The sequence below is a fragment of the Sturnira hondurensis genome, unplaced genomic scaffold, assembly GCF_014824575.4.
Source record: "Sturnira hondurensis isolate 20B ecotype Veracruz unplaced genomic scaffold, ASM1482457v3 Scaffold0002597, whole genome shotgun sequence".
In the NCBI taxonomy this organism is placed as follows: Eukaryota; Metazoa; Chordata; class Mammalia; order Chiroptera; family Phyllostomidae; genus Sturnira; species Sturnira hondurensis.
The window spans coordinates 1,457,021-1,472,843 of NW_028075228.1; the positions used below are offsets into that span (position 1 = coordinate 1,457,021).

General features: G+C 56.3%; 2 protein-coding genes across 3 annotated transcripts; one reads left to right on the plus strand and one right to left on the minus strand.

Annotated features, from left to right (window-relative positions):
- The first annotated feature begins 631 nt into the window (after positions 1-631).
- CYBA (cytochrome b-245 alpha chain) lies at positions 632-8,221 on the plus strand. 2 transcript variants are annotated; one of them, XM_037040189.1, is made up of 6 exons: positions 632-776; positions 5,604-5,673; positions 6,153-6,227; positions 6,439-6,522; positions 7,100-7,181; positions 7,803-8,221. In XM_037040189.1, exons 1-6 carry the CDS (start codon positions 719-721, stop codon positions 7,998-8,000), a joined length of 567 nt encoding a protein of 188 aa, XP_036896084.1. In that variant the 5' UTR covers positions 632-718; the 3' UTR covers positions 8,001-8,221. The 2 variants fall into 2 exon arrangements, with proteins under 2 accessions (XP_036896084.1, XP_036896083.1); XM_037040188.1 differs by having other exon boundaries at positions 633-776; positions 7,799-8,221.
- Positions 8,222-10,594: 2,373 nt separating this feature from the next.
- On the minus strand, positions 10,595-12,389 carry IL17C (interleukin 17C). Its single transcript, XM_037040329.1, has 3 exons — positions 12,305-12,389; positions 11,647-11,981; positions 10,595-11,084 (listed from the first exon to the last, which is right to left on the minus strand). Exons 1-3 carry the CDS (start codon positions 12,305-12,307, stop codon positions 10,823-10,825), a joined length of 600 nt encoding a protein of 199 aa, XP_036896224.1. The 5' UTR covers positions 12,308-12,389; the 3' UTR covers positions 10,595-10,822.
- Positions 12,390-15,823: the final 3,434 nt, after the last annotated feature.

Consider the following 15,823-nt stretch of genomic DNA (forward strand, 5'->3'; position numbering starts at 1 on the left):
CTAGGTTTTCCCAGCTCTGCACACCTTGTCCTCCCCTAAGTCCTGTGAGCAGAGGGCTGCCCACCATACCTGGCTAGCTCAGGGCCGCATGATGTGGGGGTTGGGTCTGCCACTGTCCTGGGAGCAGGCATTGACTTCCACAGAGGACCCCCCAGGCTCAGAGGCTCTTGTCTGAGGCCCTTCTCCCTGGAGGGGAACTCCCCAGTGGGCATGGTGAAGGCTCTGAAACTTTTAACCCTTCTAAGGAACCTGGCCTGCTCACCTCTTCTGAAGACGCCCATGTTGGCACCTGTAAGGAGCTCAGCATTCTGGGGGGACTCTGCCTGCAGAAGCAGCTGTCTACCTCACTGGGTTCCCCCTCCCCAGTGCTCACATGAGATGCTTAGGACACTCCGGGGCGGGGCGGGGCGGGGCGGGGCTGGCAGGACAGGCGCCTGGCATCAAGGAGACATCCAAGTGGGTGTTGGAGGTGGTGAGGCAAGTCCCTCTCAGATGCGCAAGTAAAGACAGTGTGGGGTCCGGGTTCCCCCAGAGTCCTCTCTGCAGGGGGCGGGGCCGGAACCGAAGAGACAAAGCTATTCCGCTGGGTGGGGCGGGGCTGAGAGTGGGCAAACCCGGGGAAGTTACAGGGTGGGAGGTGGTGCCGGAACTCCGGGCTGGGAGGTGGCGGTCGCGCGGATTCAGTGTCCCAGCCAAGTTAGCCGTGTCGGCAGCCAACATGGGACAGATCGAGTGGGCCATGTGGGCCAATGAGCAGGCGCTGGCGTCCGGCCTGAGTGAGTACGCCAAAGCTCCGCACTAGGGCGGGGCCGTGGGGAATCAGTGACCCAAGGCTGCAGGCTGGAGCAATTAGGGCGCTGGGACTCCAGAGTGTAGCGAGAGACAGGGCGGGTTGGAAATGGGATGAGGATCCAGAGTCCAGAGAGGTCAGGTTCTGGGCTGGGGGCTGGGAGGTGTGAGCAGAAGCCCGGAGAGGGGTGTCCTCGAGAGTTTTGTGGAGGCCTGCAGCTGCGGGGAGGGGAGCCGGACCTGGGGCAGCTGGAGCTGGGGGCAGCCGAGCGGTGGGAGACCTCGAGCTGCGGAGGTTGTCGGGAGACGCCCCTGCGGGTTCATCTGCTTCGTCTCTTCCCCACTCTGCTGCCCTCTCTTCACCCCTCCACCCTTCTCAGACCTCCTGCCCATAGAGGAAGTTGCGACCAGGGTGGAAGAGGCTGTCGTCCAGGGTGGTTTCCAGCAAGTCACTGCTCTCCAAGGTTGAGAAATCTGGGTGGGACCCCCTGTCCCCACCACCCCTCCGACCCTGGAGGAGGTTTCTGCCCAGCAGTCGCCGGGGGCTCCCTCCCCAGCCCTGGGTTTTCACTGGACATTTAAAACCACTCGTAGGGACTCCTCCGATCTCCGCTTCCAGAGACTGCTTCTGGGGAAGGGTGACAGGCCCCCAGTCACCCTGAACCTGTGCTCGGAGCCCTGGGGAAGGCACAGTGGGGTCTGCACCCCTGTGCTGTACTGGGAAGGGGAACTGCTCAGGAGGGGCGGCTGAGTCTGTGCTCAGCAGGGGCTTAAGCGAGAGGAAGTGGCCCAGAAGCTCTGTTCGCCTCCAGGGATCTGCCACTCCCAGGAAGGACCTGTACGGTGGGAGTGTGTGGATGGGAAGACTGTGGAGAATGTGGTGATGAGGAGGGTCCCAGCCCCCCACCATTCCCCCTGAGACCCAGCCTGAGGCACCCCTGCCACTGCGGGGCTGGAGGAGCCTGGCAGAGCTGTGGGAGGGATGGAAGTAGATGTAGAGGAAGTCCCTCTGGCCTTGAACTGTAAGGTCACATTTTGAGGTGAGCAGTTTGGGGCATGAGGCCAGTGGTCTGTTCTGTGTTGAGTCAGGTCATCCTGCAGTGGGTCAGATCCTTCTCACTGGTCCCCAGAGCTGACCCCAGGCTGTCCCCGTGCCTGGTTGTAAGGCCTTAGACGGCTGAAGACCAGCCTGCCTTTCTCCAATAGCTCCCAAACCCCTGTCCCACCCCCAGGAAGTAAAAGGGGACAGAGGACACCCAACTGGGAGCTCTGTGAGAAGCCTAGGATCTAGTCCCAGTGGGTGCAGACAGTGACACTCCTGGTGTCCCATTCAGGGCATGCCCACTGTGTGCAGGCCGTCCCTTCCTTGCCACAGCTAATGTTCACAGCATTGTGAGGCCAGTGCAGTTCTTAACCCACCTTACAGGCTGCGAAATCAGATCCTAAACACCTTCAAGCTCTGGCCCCGTTCCTTCCACCAAGAAGTGAGGCAGCTTGTTGGAAGGTCTTCTAGGGCCCTTCCCGCTCTGAGTTCCCCTCTTGCTGACCTTTTTTACTGACTCAGAATAAACTGCAGCCCCTTGGACTGCTCGGGACTGGCTGGGCCCTACTAGCAGGTGCATCCAACAGGCTTCTTTTTTGTTATAGAAAATCACATCTAATCAGAGCATGTCACCTCCTGTTGAAAATACTGCAGTGGATCCCATTGTGAAGAATAAAAGCCAGACTCTGACTGCTGTGCCCCTGCCCCCCTCACTCCACTGTCACTCCAGCTGCACAGGCCTCCTTTCTGTTCCCGGGTCTCCTGGGAACATGCCAGGGCCTTTGCAGAAGCAGTCCTCCCGTCGGAGGCATCCATGGCTGACTCCTCCATTCGTCTCTGAGCAGTCTTTCCAGAGCGCCTGGAAATCTCTGTCACAGTCCCCTGTTCTAGTTCCCTACTCTCTGATGTTTACTTCTGTTCCCTCCTGGACCGTAAGCCCCACGAGGACAGGGCCCTTACCTGTCTCGTTCCCTGCACCTGTAAGAGACCCACTACACAGTAGAGCTACCAGCTGTCATGCCTCCCTAGCCAGCCAGTGGTGTCTTTGCTCAGTGTGAGAAAATTCCACCCCCAAAGACCAGTAGACCCATGCTGACTGGACTTATAGGGAGAGTACCCTTCCCTTCCCACTCACGGGAGTGCGAATGAGCAAACTGAAGAGTGATTGCAGAGCTGAGCTTAACTGCAAGAATAGGAAATCTGGCCATGAAAGCGCAGTGAGCTTCCCAGGAGGTGGGGCCAGGGCAGAAGGAAGGGCATCTGGGGAATTGGGACCAATAGGAGCTCAGGCTTTTACCCAGTGGGATTCGGGGCCCCGTTGTAAAAAAGGGGGGCTGAAATGGAGCTGCATGCCTCAGATTGGAACCAGGAAAGGCTGCCTGTACAAGAAACCGACTGGGAAACTGTCCCATTCAAGGAAGCTTGTCATTTGCTGTCAGAGCCTGGATGAAGAAAGTCACGGGCAAGACAGAACCTCCAGAAACTCAAGCCTGTGCTGTGTGCGGGGTGAGGGCTGAATCCTACCCTGTGCCACCAGGACGAACAACCAAGAAATTCAGATAAACGGGATCCAGGACTAGAGAAGCCCATAGGCCCCAGGCAGAGGCAAATGTGAAACTGTTCTGTAAGGGCAGTTTCTCAACCAGGGCACGCAGACTGCCACAGGAAGACAGACAGGCCCTGCTGGGCGCAACTCACAAGTTTGAGGAAGTAGACACCAGACACGAGAATGTGCCTCCTTAGCATCAGAGCTACTGGTGCCATGACTTGAGAACATGGATACAGACATGGAGGTGTGTTTAAAACTGTTCGAGGAGATAAAGGGATAGAAAATTATATAGGGCAATGCAAAAAAAATGACTAGGATAGGATGTCTAGAAATAAAATACAGAGTCATTGAAGGTTAATTGAATTAAGCACAGTATGGAGATGAAGAGAGAATTGGTGACACGGAAGACGGGTCTGAGAACCACAGAACGTAGCTGAGAGAAGTGGAGTGTCCACAGCCCCACACCTGCATCACGGCATTTCCGGAGGGAAGAATCAATAGAATGAGAAGAGGCAACACAGAAGGGAAATCCCAGAATTGAAGGAGGAAACAAAGTTCCTTACAGAGTCTAGGCGTTTGTTTAAATTCCTTCTGAGACACACTGTAAAGAGGAAACAGACCATTGAAGGAAATCTTCAAATTGACCACTTAATAAAGTGAATTATTTTCAGACTGATCATCAGCAATCATAGATGCCAGAAGACAATGGGATAATATCTTTGGTGTTGAGACAAAAAACATGAATTTAGTATCCAGATAAAACTATTATTCCAGAATGAGGGCATTTTCGGGTATCCAGAGAATTGCTGCTAAGAGAACCTCATGGAAAGGACTACTGAAGGATACACTTCAACAAGAGAGAAATGAAATACGAAAGGAAGGAAGGAGAGGCAGGAATGAAGACATTGGTGACTAAGTATTGACTGTTAATAATTAATAGTAATGGGTAATTTGGGGGTGAGATTGAAATGAAACGTTCTGAAGTCCACTTGTGGTTCAGGAAAAGGAATTTTAAAATTAAAGTTTAATCAAGCCAGCAGGAGGAAGTACAAAAACACTTGTTAAAGACAAAGCAAAATAAGTTCCAATGACCTGCAATCACAGCCAATGAAATCTGTTAAACTCACTATCAGATGGGTTAAAATACTAGAAGTTTGGTCATATCAGCCTATTTGTAATAGCCTAAAACTGGAAGCAATCAGATTTCCCAAAGACAGAAGGATGATAAATTGTGGTTGATTCACGCAATAGAAAACTTCACGAAAAGAATGAGCTAGTGACCCATCCGAACTACGTGCATGACCTGGACAGCCTCTGGCTGAGCATAGAGGCCAGATCTCGGTTCCACAGTGGACTGGACCGGGGCCCAAGAGAGCTTTCCAGGGAGGTGGGAACCTCGACTTGGGTGGAAGTTGTATGCGGGCGCACGTGTGAAAAGTCGTCAAGCTTACGCCTTTATTTTATTGTACATAATAATTATACCTCAAGAAATTGTTAGAAATTCTGGGGGTGGGTACCCAACAAGATAACTGTACTTAAGGCCACTGAACTGTTCACTTTAAGACGGCTAAAATGGAAAATTTTATGTACATTTTACCACAATAAAAAAAATGTCTGGGGGGAAAAGACCCAGACAGAGCAGAAGTTAAAGAGATGGAATAGCTGACAAATCCAAACCGAAGGAGGGTGTAGGAATGTCAAACTGAAATGAGGTGAAACATAGGAACAGGGACAAGCAGGAACCACGCAACGAGGAGAGGCTGTCCATGGAGCCGACACAAAATCCACAGTCAACGACGTGGCCTTTAAATGCAAAAACTCAAAATGACAGGGTCTGTGCTTAATTCAAGAGGGAGTGTCCAGGCTGGAGTCCAGGCTGCGCCTGCCCAGGGTTGCAAGGCGGCCTCTCTCGCCCGCAGCTCCAGGGACACAGGCCCGGCTCCACTAGCTTCGGCCCCTTCCCCAGTCACGGGCCGCTTCCTCAGGGAAGGCACCCTCCATTATCTGCAGGTGCCTGCAGCCACCTGGGTCCCCCTCCTGGGCCAAAGGGTTGACGGACTCAAGGGCAGCTTTGTGGTGGTCTGTTGACCCAGCTGTGGAAGGGGGGGCACAAGGGGAGGTGGTTAGAGCCCCCCGTGGATCCCAGCCCTGCAGGGAGGGGGTGCAGGCAAGTCTTTCCCGTGGTCAGGGGCCCCTACTAACCCACTTTTCTTCTGCCCGCAGTCCTCATCACAGGCGGCATCGTGGCCACTGCTGGCCAGTTCACCCTGTGGTACTTCGGCGCCTACTCCATGTATCCTCCCACCGCAGACCCAGCGGGGTGGGTGGCACTGCCAGGGGTGGTGCTAGTGGCCTGGGGATGGAGATGCCAATGTCTCAATGGCACAGCACTTTACAGTTTTCACAGTGCTGCTCACCTCCCTGGGCCCTTTAGACTCAGCTGCAGTTTTGGAAGCCAAGGCTCAGTAGGGAAGTGACTTGTCTGGTGCCTGGCAGGGAATGGAAGGTGTCACACCCCCAGGGATCCTCTCTGAACCCTCTTTTATCAGTTTTCCTGTTGCCTGGCTGTTCCAGGCCCTCTGAAACCCAAGACGGGCAAGGGAGAGAGAGGGTGCAGGGCCGGCAGCAAAGTGGCCAGACCCGTGGGATCCCACCTGCCTGTCCCCCCACTGTGTGGCTCCAGGTGGCACTTGCATCTATCTGTCTCTCAGCAAAGGGGCTCATTGTGGCCCCTTCATGCTGGGCTGGGCTGTTCCTTAACCACAGCTTCAGTGCAGCCGGAGTGTTTGTCTGCCTGCTGGAGTACCCCCGCGGGAAGAGGAGGAAGGGCTCCACCATGGAGAGATGGTCAGTCCCCACCTGCCCTCAGTTCAACCCAGGGGCTGGGTTGAACCCATAGGGGTGGGACACTCAGCCAGGAGTCCTGCAGGAGCTGGTCCTGCACCCCTGAAGCTCCAGGTCCTTGAAAGGAAAGAAGCCGGGGTGCTCTGGGGCAGGGTGGCCATGGGGTTGCTGAGTAGGACCCAATCCGTCTTCCCTCCCTCCTCACTTGGTCCAGCGGACAGAAGTACATGACGAAAGTGCTGAAGTTGTTCGGGCCCCTCTCCAGGAATTACTACTTCCGGGCCTTCCTGCACCTGGGGTGAGTTCCGCCCACTCTCAGTCTCCACAGGGCCCTGAGTAGCTCCTCCCCACGAGCCTGCCGGCCTGGACAGGAGCACTGGGGGCAAGTCAGGTCCCTCTCAGCCCAGCTGTTTTCCCAAACAAAACCCAGGCCCCAGGCTTTTCTGGAAGCCCTCCACACCTGTATCTGTCATCTCCTCCTGCATAACAATTCACCCCAAACCTTAGTGACGAGGCACAGCTAGGCAGTCTGCTGCCTCACACACGTGTCTGGTGGTGACTACAGTGAGGCCAGCTCACCCTCCTGCCTCTGCAGCTGTGTGGGCCTCCCCCCACCGTGGGAGTGGGGCCAGGATCAAGGGTCCCAAGGTAGTTAGGGTACAAGTCAAGGCAGAGGACAGCTCCAGAGACCCAAATCTAAAAGCCCAGCCTTGGCAGGGCCAGGTGTTCCCTTTGTCTACAGTCAGTCCTGGGGATACTCACTGTCTGTTTTGTACTAAGATCTTACGTCCTCTACCTGAGACCTGGAGCCCCTGCAGACCCCCTCTGACTGCTTTTCTGAGCCTCCCATCCCCCCACATCCATCCCCTCCCTAGGTTGTCAGTACCAGCTGGCTTCCTGCTTGCCACCATCCTAGGGACAGCCTGCTTGGCCATAGCAAGTGGCATCTATCTGCTGGTGAGTGGTGTTGTCTGTGGTCACCGCTGCTGATGCTTGACACCTTGGTCCCTGCAGCCGCCTGCAGGCCAAGCCAAGGCCAGGAGCTGGTGTCCTTCCTCATGGGATGGGGATGGGGGTGACTGCATTTCAGCAAGATCCCTGGTGCACACTCTTCACTCCCCAGCAGGCCTGGGTGCCCTCCGGGAGGCTCCAGGCTGAGTGGGACCCTGCCCTCTGCAGCTATCCTCCTGGGCCTCTCCCACCCTGTGTACTGCCTGCCTCTTGACTCACCATGATGGCCACACTGGCCTGGCCTCCTTGTCCTGCTCCTGTGGGGAGTCTGGGAGCATGCACCTGGAAGTGGCTTCCAGGGGATCTTCCAGAAACATATGGAATCCATACTCCTCCTGCTTGCAGGGTCCCTCTGGACATGGTGCGATAATCCCAGTTTGGGGTCAGGCAGAGCCTCTGGCCAGCCTCTTAACCTCTGAGCCACAGCCCCTTCAGGTCTAATGGGATTCAGTCTGAGTTCTGCTCCATCCCCTGGTAGGGGTGTGAGAGTGCAGGGGTGGGGCCAGGCTGCACCCCAGAGGGCCTCGCAGGACCCCAGAGCCCAGCCCCTCTGTTTCGGACAGGCAGCCATCCGTGGTGAGCAATGGACTCCCATCGAGCCCAAGCCCAAGGAACGGCCGCAGGTTGGAGGTACCATCAAGCAACCACCTAGCAACCCCCCACCCCGGCCCCCAGCTGAGGCCCGCAAGAAACCCAGTGAGCAGGAAGAGGAGGCGGCAGCAGCCAGGGTCCCCAGTGGCCCCCAGGAAAACCCTGTCCCAGTGACGGATGAGGTCGTGTGACCAGTGCCTCAAACTGCTCCCTGAGTGTCTTGTGTAGCTTTTTGGGGGGCACCATCTAGACCTCAAGAGCACCCCTTTCTCTGCCGGGCAGAACCATAGGCCCTCTCTGCTGTCATTCCCAGAAGCCTGTCATCTTTCTCCGTGGCACCTGAAATCACGGCCCTTTTTCTATTCTATGAAATAAAGTATCTGGAATTCCAAGTATTTCAGTTTCTTCTCTAGAAATGAAGTCCCCAGGCCTGGGAGAAGGGAGTGTTTGTCCCTCCACAAGCTTTCCTGGACCTGCCAGAGACTCACCTTGTGGAGCCCCCTAGTCCCACCCCAGCAGCTGAGTGCAGCGGGAATGCAGGTGAGCGAGGGGAGGTGCCAGGGAGCCCAGCTGGCTTTCACCTTGATGTCACCCCGGACAGCCAGGCCAGCTGTGGGGGGCTTCAGGCCTGCCCTTGCCTTTCCAGTTCTGAGGCTGCAAACACGTACACCAAACATCTCTCTCTCTTTCTCTCTCTCTCTTCTCTCTCCAGGAGGGGGCTAGACATGGCATGGCCCCCTAAGTACTGCCTTTTGCTCCCTAGTGGGGAGTCCCATGGCCCAAGCTTTGCCGGGCTTCAGCCCGCATCCTGGCCTGGGAAGCCTCGTTGGTGGGCTCTCCCCAACCACCTGTTCCCTCAGGGTCTGGAAAAGCCCGTATAAATGCCCTGCCTCTCGTTTGCCCCACCAGCTCTCAGCAAATCCTGCTCTCACACCTGGGGCCCTCTAATGTTCCAGGGCCAACTCAGCACCGGCAGCCCTGGCCCAGGACATGGCCACTCCAGCCTCCCAGAAGGACAATGAAACTGCCGGCCCTTGACTCCCCAAGCCCCATCAGGGCTCTGTCTTACAAATCTACTTGTCACCTCTCTTCTCTGCCCTGTCCCCTGCAGGCCATTTCCAGCACTGTGGTTGACCTATCGGGCACTCAGACCCACAGACTCCCGCAGTCCAGGATGATACTCTGTGCACCCTGGACCCACAGTTACCCCCTGCTCCCTCCGCTCCAGCCAACGGGCCACCCTAACCCTCAGACAGGCACACTGCCTTCTCAGGGCCTTTACGCAGGCTATGCCCTCCACCGGGAACACAGGTCCTTAGCTGGCCACCCAGGCCTTTGCTCAGGTGGCCTCCATGGCCATGTGACCTCTGTTTGAAATTGTAGCCCCTTCGCCCTCCCTGCATCACTGTCCTTAATTCCTTCACCAGCCCTAGCAGAGCACTTGGCCACTTATTCTGTGGTTGTCAGTCACCCTACATGTGGGCAGCAGAGATCTGTCCATTTTACCCACTGCTCTATTCCCAGCACCAGGCACATGGACACTCAGCAAATGCGTGCTGATCCCATGGTCCTCCCAGGCTCAAGACCAAGGTGACCCCTCCCCACTTCCTGGTACTTGCACATAGTAGGTGTCACTCAGTGGGTGACAACAACTGATCAGGCAGGGAGGTGCTGATAAGGGCCCTGCAAACCCCACAGTGCCATGTCAACCCTCAGATTTGGCTGGGCCTGTGCAGGGGGTCGTGGCTGAGCCAGAACTGCCCCAGAATCCCTTCCACATCCGCTGAGGCCATGCACTCCTGGGCCCCTTAACGAAATGCCTCTGGCAATCCCATGCTGGAAAGTGCAGATATAGGACCTTTGTGTGAGCACAGGCTGGGTGTCAGTTGGCCAGTGGGGCATCTAGCTTGGGGGTGCTGGCCAGCTTCATTACCCCTGGACTAGCAGGTCACCTGTGGTGGACAGAAGCCCAAGGGGCCGTTGGGGCCATGGGATGGCCTTCGGAGCTCCTGGACCTCTGCTGGGCTTGGGGAGCAAGGTTCAGCTAGCTGAAGGTGATGGCACTCACCCAGGCTGCACAGGTATCCCCCCGAGCTGATACCCCCTGGGAGTTGCCCTCAGAGATGCCTGTCCCTGGGGTCACAGGGGTATTTCCCAAGGATGGAAAGGGTGCTCACTGTCACAGTGCAGGTCTGGCCACATCCTGGACCGGTGGGCAGAGCAGGGCCCCTCGTCATCACAGCTGGGTTGTGGGGACATGGCCCATCCCTGGGCCCCAGCACCAGCGCCAGGAGGCGTCACCAGGCAAAAAACACAGTGGCCAGCAGGGCACACCTGTGTTCCACCCTATTCAAACACATGCCCCACCCTGGATGTGCTTGGGCTGCATGCATAGGCCTTCCTGGTGAATGTGGGCCCGCAGCTGCTCCTGCAGGGCCAGCTGGGAGCGAGGGCCAGGTAGGGGTGAGGGCGAGGAGGGTGTCTTCACTCCTGTATCTGTGACATCCAATGCTGTGCCTTTGGGGTGTTTATCAATTTAACAACACATATTTGCGTTTATAATAAATAATTGTTTTAGAAATACAGGGGAGGTGGGAAGAAGGAGTGTGGGGGATCCCAGTGGGACTACCAAGTGGGGCCATCAGAACACTTTTCCTGGTTTTATTTTTAAAAGTTCTAGAGAATAATAAGGTTCCTTCTGGCCTACTGTTTGTGTGAAAGGGTAACTGAGTGTTGAGAGGGGGCTGACTAGGGCAGAATCGCCTGGCCCTTCCACTGAGTACCCAGTCTCCACTGTTCTCCCTCAAACTAGAGGCCTGGAGCCCTGGTGCCTGCCCGGGGACCTTGGGTAGGGGAAGCAGGGTCACCCAGAGCATATAAATAACCAATAAATACACATAAATAGGAAGGGCCCTCTCTTCAGAGAGAGCCCCACTGTCCAGTCTGGGAGGCCACCCCTGCCCACAGTACAGCAGTGGGGACAGCTGAGGCAGTGGTCACAATACCACCCTGGGCAGGACGCAGGTGCAGCCGATGGGCACTTGGATGGACTCGACATGGAATTCAAAGGCCCCGGGCATGGGCGCCCCTGTTGTGTCCTGGGAGCAGGGCTGTCTGCGCAGCACCAGCAGGCTCTGGTGCAGCGGAACAGAGTTGAGCGCTGCTGTCTCACGGCCGGTCCTGGTGCTGATGCAGCCCCTGCACAGGCACTCGGCGAAGGCCAGCTTCTGTGGGTAGCGGTTCTCGTCCGTGTCCACGCTGCAGGAGAAGAGTGGTGAGGCACTGCGGAGAGCCTCAGCAGGCGTGTTCCTCCTTCCCTGTTGGCGCCCCATGGCTGCCCAACGCACTCTGGGGCGCTCCTGGCCTGACAGCTGAGGCATCAGGCTGCAGGGAGCCAGGAGGGCAGGCATACAGTCAGTGCTCAATAAGCGATGATTTCCCATGACTCCAATGCCCTCTCAGAGCACAGAAGCTAGGGTCGGTGGCTTCCGTGAGCTACCCTACCTCCCCTTGGGCCCAGCCCATTGCCTACAGGGGCTCAAATGGGAGCCCCAAAATTTTCCCAGGAGACCCTGGTACCCAAGGTCTGGGCTGAGAGCTCAAGACAACAGTGGCAAGGAGGAGCTCACTTGATGGGTCCCTACCCCACCCCCGGGGACAGGTGCCTGGTTGGATGGAGGTCAGGATGCTTATCCCATTTAACTAGTGAAAACACTGAGGCTCAGAGAACTCTTTAAGAATCCAGTGGCCAGAGAAGGGAGGGAGCAGCCCAGTGCCACACAGGAGAATCCCAGTGCCCAGGGAGCCCCACAGCCCTCACCGGTATCTCCAGGGAGAGATGGAGCGCTGATGGATGTCGGCTTCCAATGCCTCTTCAGACTGCAGCACTGAGCACTGGGTTCCAGCTGGGGGCCCCTTGTGCCGCTTCCTTCGGTCCACTGCCTCCAGGCTGGACACCAGGGCTACTGGCAAAGTCTGCTTCCATTTGGCAGCTCGAGCCAGCAGGTGTGCAGGGGCCTGGCCCAGGGGCAGCTCCTTGTCTGAGTAGCAGCGTGGGGTCCCACGGGTGTGGATGTGGGGGCCTCCCCAGAGTGGGGGACTATGGAGAGCCAGGCTGGCAGACAGCCAGAGCAGAAGCAGAAGGCCAGGAAGGAGCTGGTGAAACAGGCAATGGGTGGTCAGGGCATGCCCAGTGAAGGAGGCACCTTGCTGCCACCCCAGCTTGCCCTGTTCCCTGTGTAAAGATGGGAAATAGCCTGCTCTTACAGTTGGGGAAACTGAGGCCCAGAGGGGCTAGCCCCTCAGCCCAAGCCCCCCAGTGAGCCAGAGTTCCTGAGTCCTGGTTCCCTCCTGCCCCAAGATTTGGGGGCACTTCCTGGACCCCATCCCAACATCATTAGCTCAGAGCTCAGGGAACTGCCAGTCCTTCTGGGCCAGATGGCACCATCCAGGTCGGGGCGTGGGGAGAGGCAGCTCACCATTTCAGTGGCAGCGGCTGGGCTCAGAGCAGCTGGTGTGTGCCTGGTGCCAGCCCCAGGCACACTTGGCTGTGGTTCTGGGGTGCACCAGGTGGCGGACCTGGCCAGCTGGCTGTCAGCGCCCTTTATACCTCTGGCCACACCTGGGGAAAATCCAGCATCGCTTCCTCCTTGGGAAGTGCCCAGCTGCTGCTTCCTCCTCCCCTCTCTTCTGGTCCCCACAGACTGTCCCCTCCTCCCCAGCCCAGGGCAGAGGAAGCCCACCGCTTGCTCCAGACCTCCTCTCGCCATCACCCTCATTGCCACCCTATTCCGTTTCCCTCCTTTCCGCACCCAGACAGACCCCACCCCAGGCTATGCACCTGTAGATGGAGCTGCAAACAGGTCCTGCCTATGTAACATTCTGGAACCTTTTGTAAAAGGGTTTATCCTGAGTAGTCTTTTTTTTGTTGTTTGTTTGAGATTTTATTTATTTATCTTTAGAGAGGCAAAGGGAGAGGGAAAGAGAGGGCAACATCAAAGTGTGGTTGCCTCTTGCACGCCCCCTACTGGGGACCTGGGCATGAGCCCAGGCGTGAGCCCAGACCCAAGCCCTGACTGGGAATCAATCAGCAGCCCTTTGGTTCGCATACACATTGGAGTTCAGTCCACTGAGCCACACCAGCCAGTGCTGCTGAGGATTCTTTAGCTTGATTACACCTGTATGTGTTCGCTATAGGGACCTGGTGACCCCGGTACCTGGGGCGGGGCTCACGCATCACAGACTGCAGCACAGTTTTCCTGTCCCGTCAGGGGACATGAAGTTCATTTCATTTTTTACCTAAGATCATCAAGATCGGGTGGACAGCAGTGTCTGCCTCCAATTGCACGGTGGGGGGGGGGGTCCCGGGGGGACTTGGGGAGTTGGGGCTAGTGAGCACCTTCAGGCTTCGTCTGAGTGGGGCAACCGTGGGTTTAGAATAGTGAGTATTCGAAACATAGTTTCTTTTTGTTTTAGCACTGATTAATTATTGCATTACTTTCCATACTAACAACTGTAAACCTACTTTTGCCCCACCCTGTGTTGGGGCTTCTATGTGTATTTTTGAACAAAAACTCAAGCTAAGGTGTCTGAGAAGGAGGGGACGAAAACGCCTTGGGAACGTCAGAGAGCAGTGCACCCTGGGGGGCTTTATTCAAGGAGGCCCCAGGAGCCCACTTGGGTCCCACCCACTCCCGCTGCCGGCTGGGAAGAGAGGCGCTGGGGGTGCCTTTGTGACCCTGAAAAGGAGAGAGTTTGGAGCCAGATCTTGCAACGTCTTGAATGGGGTTTGAAGGCCATCCTGGGGAGGGCCTGCCTGGGGGGTCCCTGGGCAGGCGCCAAGGCACCTTCCAGTGCCGAGGGTCCTGCCTGTCCTGGTCCTCTCAAATCAGAGTCTGGGGGGTGGGGGAAGGGTGCCAGCTTGCCCTCCAGCCTTTCGTTGCCTGATGGTAGGGGCCAGAAATGTATATACCGTCACAGCACCATTCTCTGTTTAAAGGCACAACCTGGTGGACATGAAGGCTCCCTGAGTGGGGTGGGGCTGGAGAAGGCAGCGGGACACCTGGGCTCTCCCAGCAACTCCACACAGCAGCGTGTGACTCTGGGCAAGGACTTGCCCTCTCTGGGTCTTAGTATCTTGCAGGGTTAAGCTGCCCTCCAAGGAGCAGGGGAGGATTAGAGGAGGTCCTACCCTGCACGGGCCGATGGAAGCGCCTCAGCAACAGGTGCTGTGTCATGACTGTTTTCTCTGCTTATTTTGAATTATGGATAGATGGATGGATGGAATGGCTGGATGGATACAATGAGTCCCCAGGGCTGCCCCTCCCCTACAATGCCCCTACCCACTTATCCTCTGCTTGCATGCTTCCTGCAATGGGGAGCTCACCCACTGCATTGTTTGCTAGGGCTGCCATAATAAAGTACCACAGACTAAGAGGCTTAAAGCAAGAGAAAATTATTCTCTCACAGTTCTGGAGGCCAGATGTCCAAAAACAAAGTGTCGGTGGGATACTTGCTGCCTCTTCCAGTTGTGTGTGGCTGCTGTGATCCTCGGAGTCCTTGGCTTGGAGATCCATCACTCCAACCCTTGCCTTCGTGTTCACATGGCTGCCCTGCGTGTCTGTGTTGTTTATGAGGACACACACACTCATCCAGGACAGTCTCATTTCAAGATCCATACCTTAATGGTATCTGCCAAGGCCCTTTTCTCAGATAAGGACACATTCCTTGCAGGTACTGGGGGCTAGGACTTCAACATGTTTTTTAGGGGGGACACAATTGAGCCCAGTACACCTTCAAGTACTGAATGCTGATGTTGTGGGTTAGGTCAGGCTGAGAGAACGGGGACCTGCCTGCCTGCTGGGGCCCTTGGAGGTCTCAGAAAAATTTCAGTCCTGGCTAGTGTGGCTCATTGGATTGAGTGCTGACTTGAGAATTGAAAGATCACTAGTTCAATCCCCAGCCAGGGCACATGCCTGGGTTGTGGGCCAGGTCCCCAGTAGGGGGCACTCGAGGGGCAACCACACATTGATGTTTCTCTCTCTCCCTTCCCCTCTAAAAAGAAAATCTTAAAAAAATTTTAATATCTACACGTGCATTTATTTATTTTTAAGATTTATTTATTTATTTTTAGAAAGGAAGAGAAGGAGAGAGGGAGAGAAATATCAATGTATGGTTGCCTCTCGTGGGTCCCCTGCTGGGAACTGGCCTGAAACCCAGGCATGTGCCCTGACTGGGAATCGAACCGTGGTTGTTTGGTTTGCAGGCCCGCGCTCAATCCACTGAGCTATACCAGCCAGGGCTTAAAAAATTTTTTTTAAAGAAAAAAATTCTAGCCCCTCCTGCTGTTCCCAGAAATGTAGTGTGAGCCCCTTGATGGCAGGGACCATGTCCCCAGCACACCCTGTCCTGGCACCCAGATGCTCCATTAACACAGCAGAACAAAGGAGAGATACGCCTGGATGACCTTGTGGGAAAAAACAGGGTGACGACGTCCCCCATGCTCGGCAACTAGGTGGTTAATGCTGGTAAGGCAGGAAGGCCAGGAACCTAGGCAGCCCCAGCGGGCAGCGGCAATGCTTCCTTTGGTCTGAAAAGTCCAGCTGCACTGACACAGGTGTTCAATCAGGAAATGAAAGGCTGTAAAACTTGCTTGCACAGGGACTCCTGGGGTTTCCCACTCGGCAGGAAGACTCTGGATGCTTGGGTCCAGCAGGGGCAGAGGGTGGGGTGTGGGGCGGGGCGGTGGGTGTTGAAGAGGGCCATCCCCCTGCCCAGGCCAACCCCCATGGGATGTCTGTATCTTCTGTGCTCCTGTGTCTGTTCTGAATAGCTGACCAGGCATGCACTGTGCTCGGTTGAGGAAACTGGGACCCTGACTTCACACCTGTCCCTCCTCACCATGGGCACCCCCCACCCCCAGGAAGCCAGTACAAGGACTGGGAGTGTGTGTGTGGTGGTGGTGGTGGGGGGGGCGGGGACCGGAAGGGCGCAGGGCG

What these genes read in the sequence shown, in the direction of transcription:
- IL17C (XM_037040329.1), bottom strand. An exon ending in ATCTCTCCCTGGAGATACCG is followed by an intron (nt 11,085 to 11,646) that starts GTGAGGGCTGTG and finishes CTTCTCCTGCAG; the next exon opens with CGTGGACACGGACGAGAACC.
- CYBA (XM_037040188.1), top strand. Translation starts at nt 719, where the DNA reads ATGGGACAGATCGAGTGGGCCATGTGGGCCAATGAGCAGGCGCTGGCG. An exon ending in GGCGCTGGCGTCCGGCCTGA is followed by an intron (nt 777 to 5,603) that starts GTGAGTACGCCA and finishes TTCTGCCCGCAG; the next exon opens with TCCTCATCACAGGCGGCATC. An exon ending in TACTTCGGCGCCTACTCCAT is followed by an intron (nt 5,674 to 6,152) that starts GTATCCTCCCAC and finishes CCACAGCTTCAG; the next exon opens with TGCAGCCGGAGTGTTTGTCT.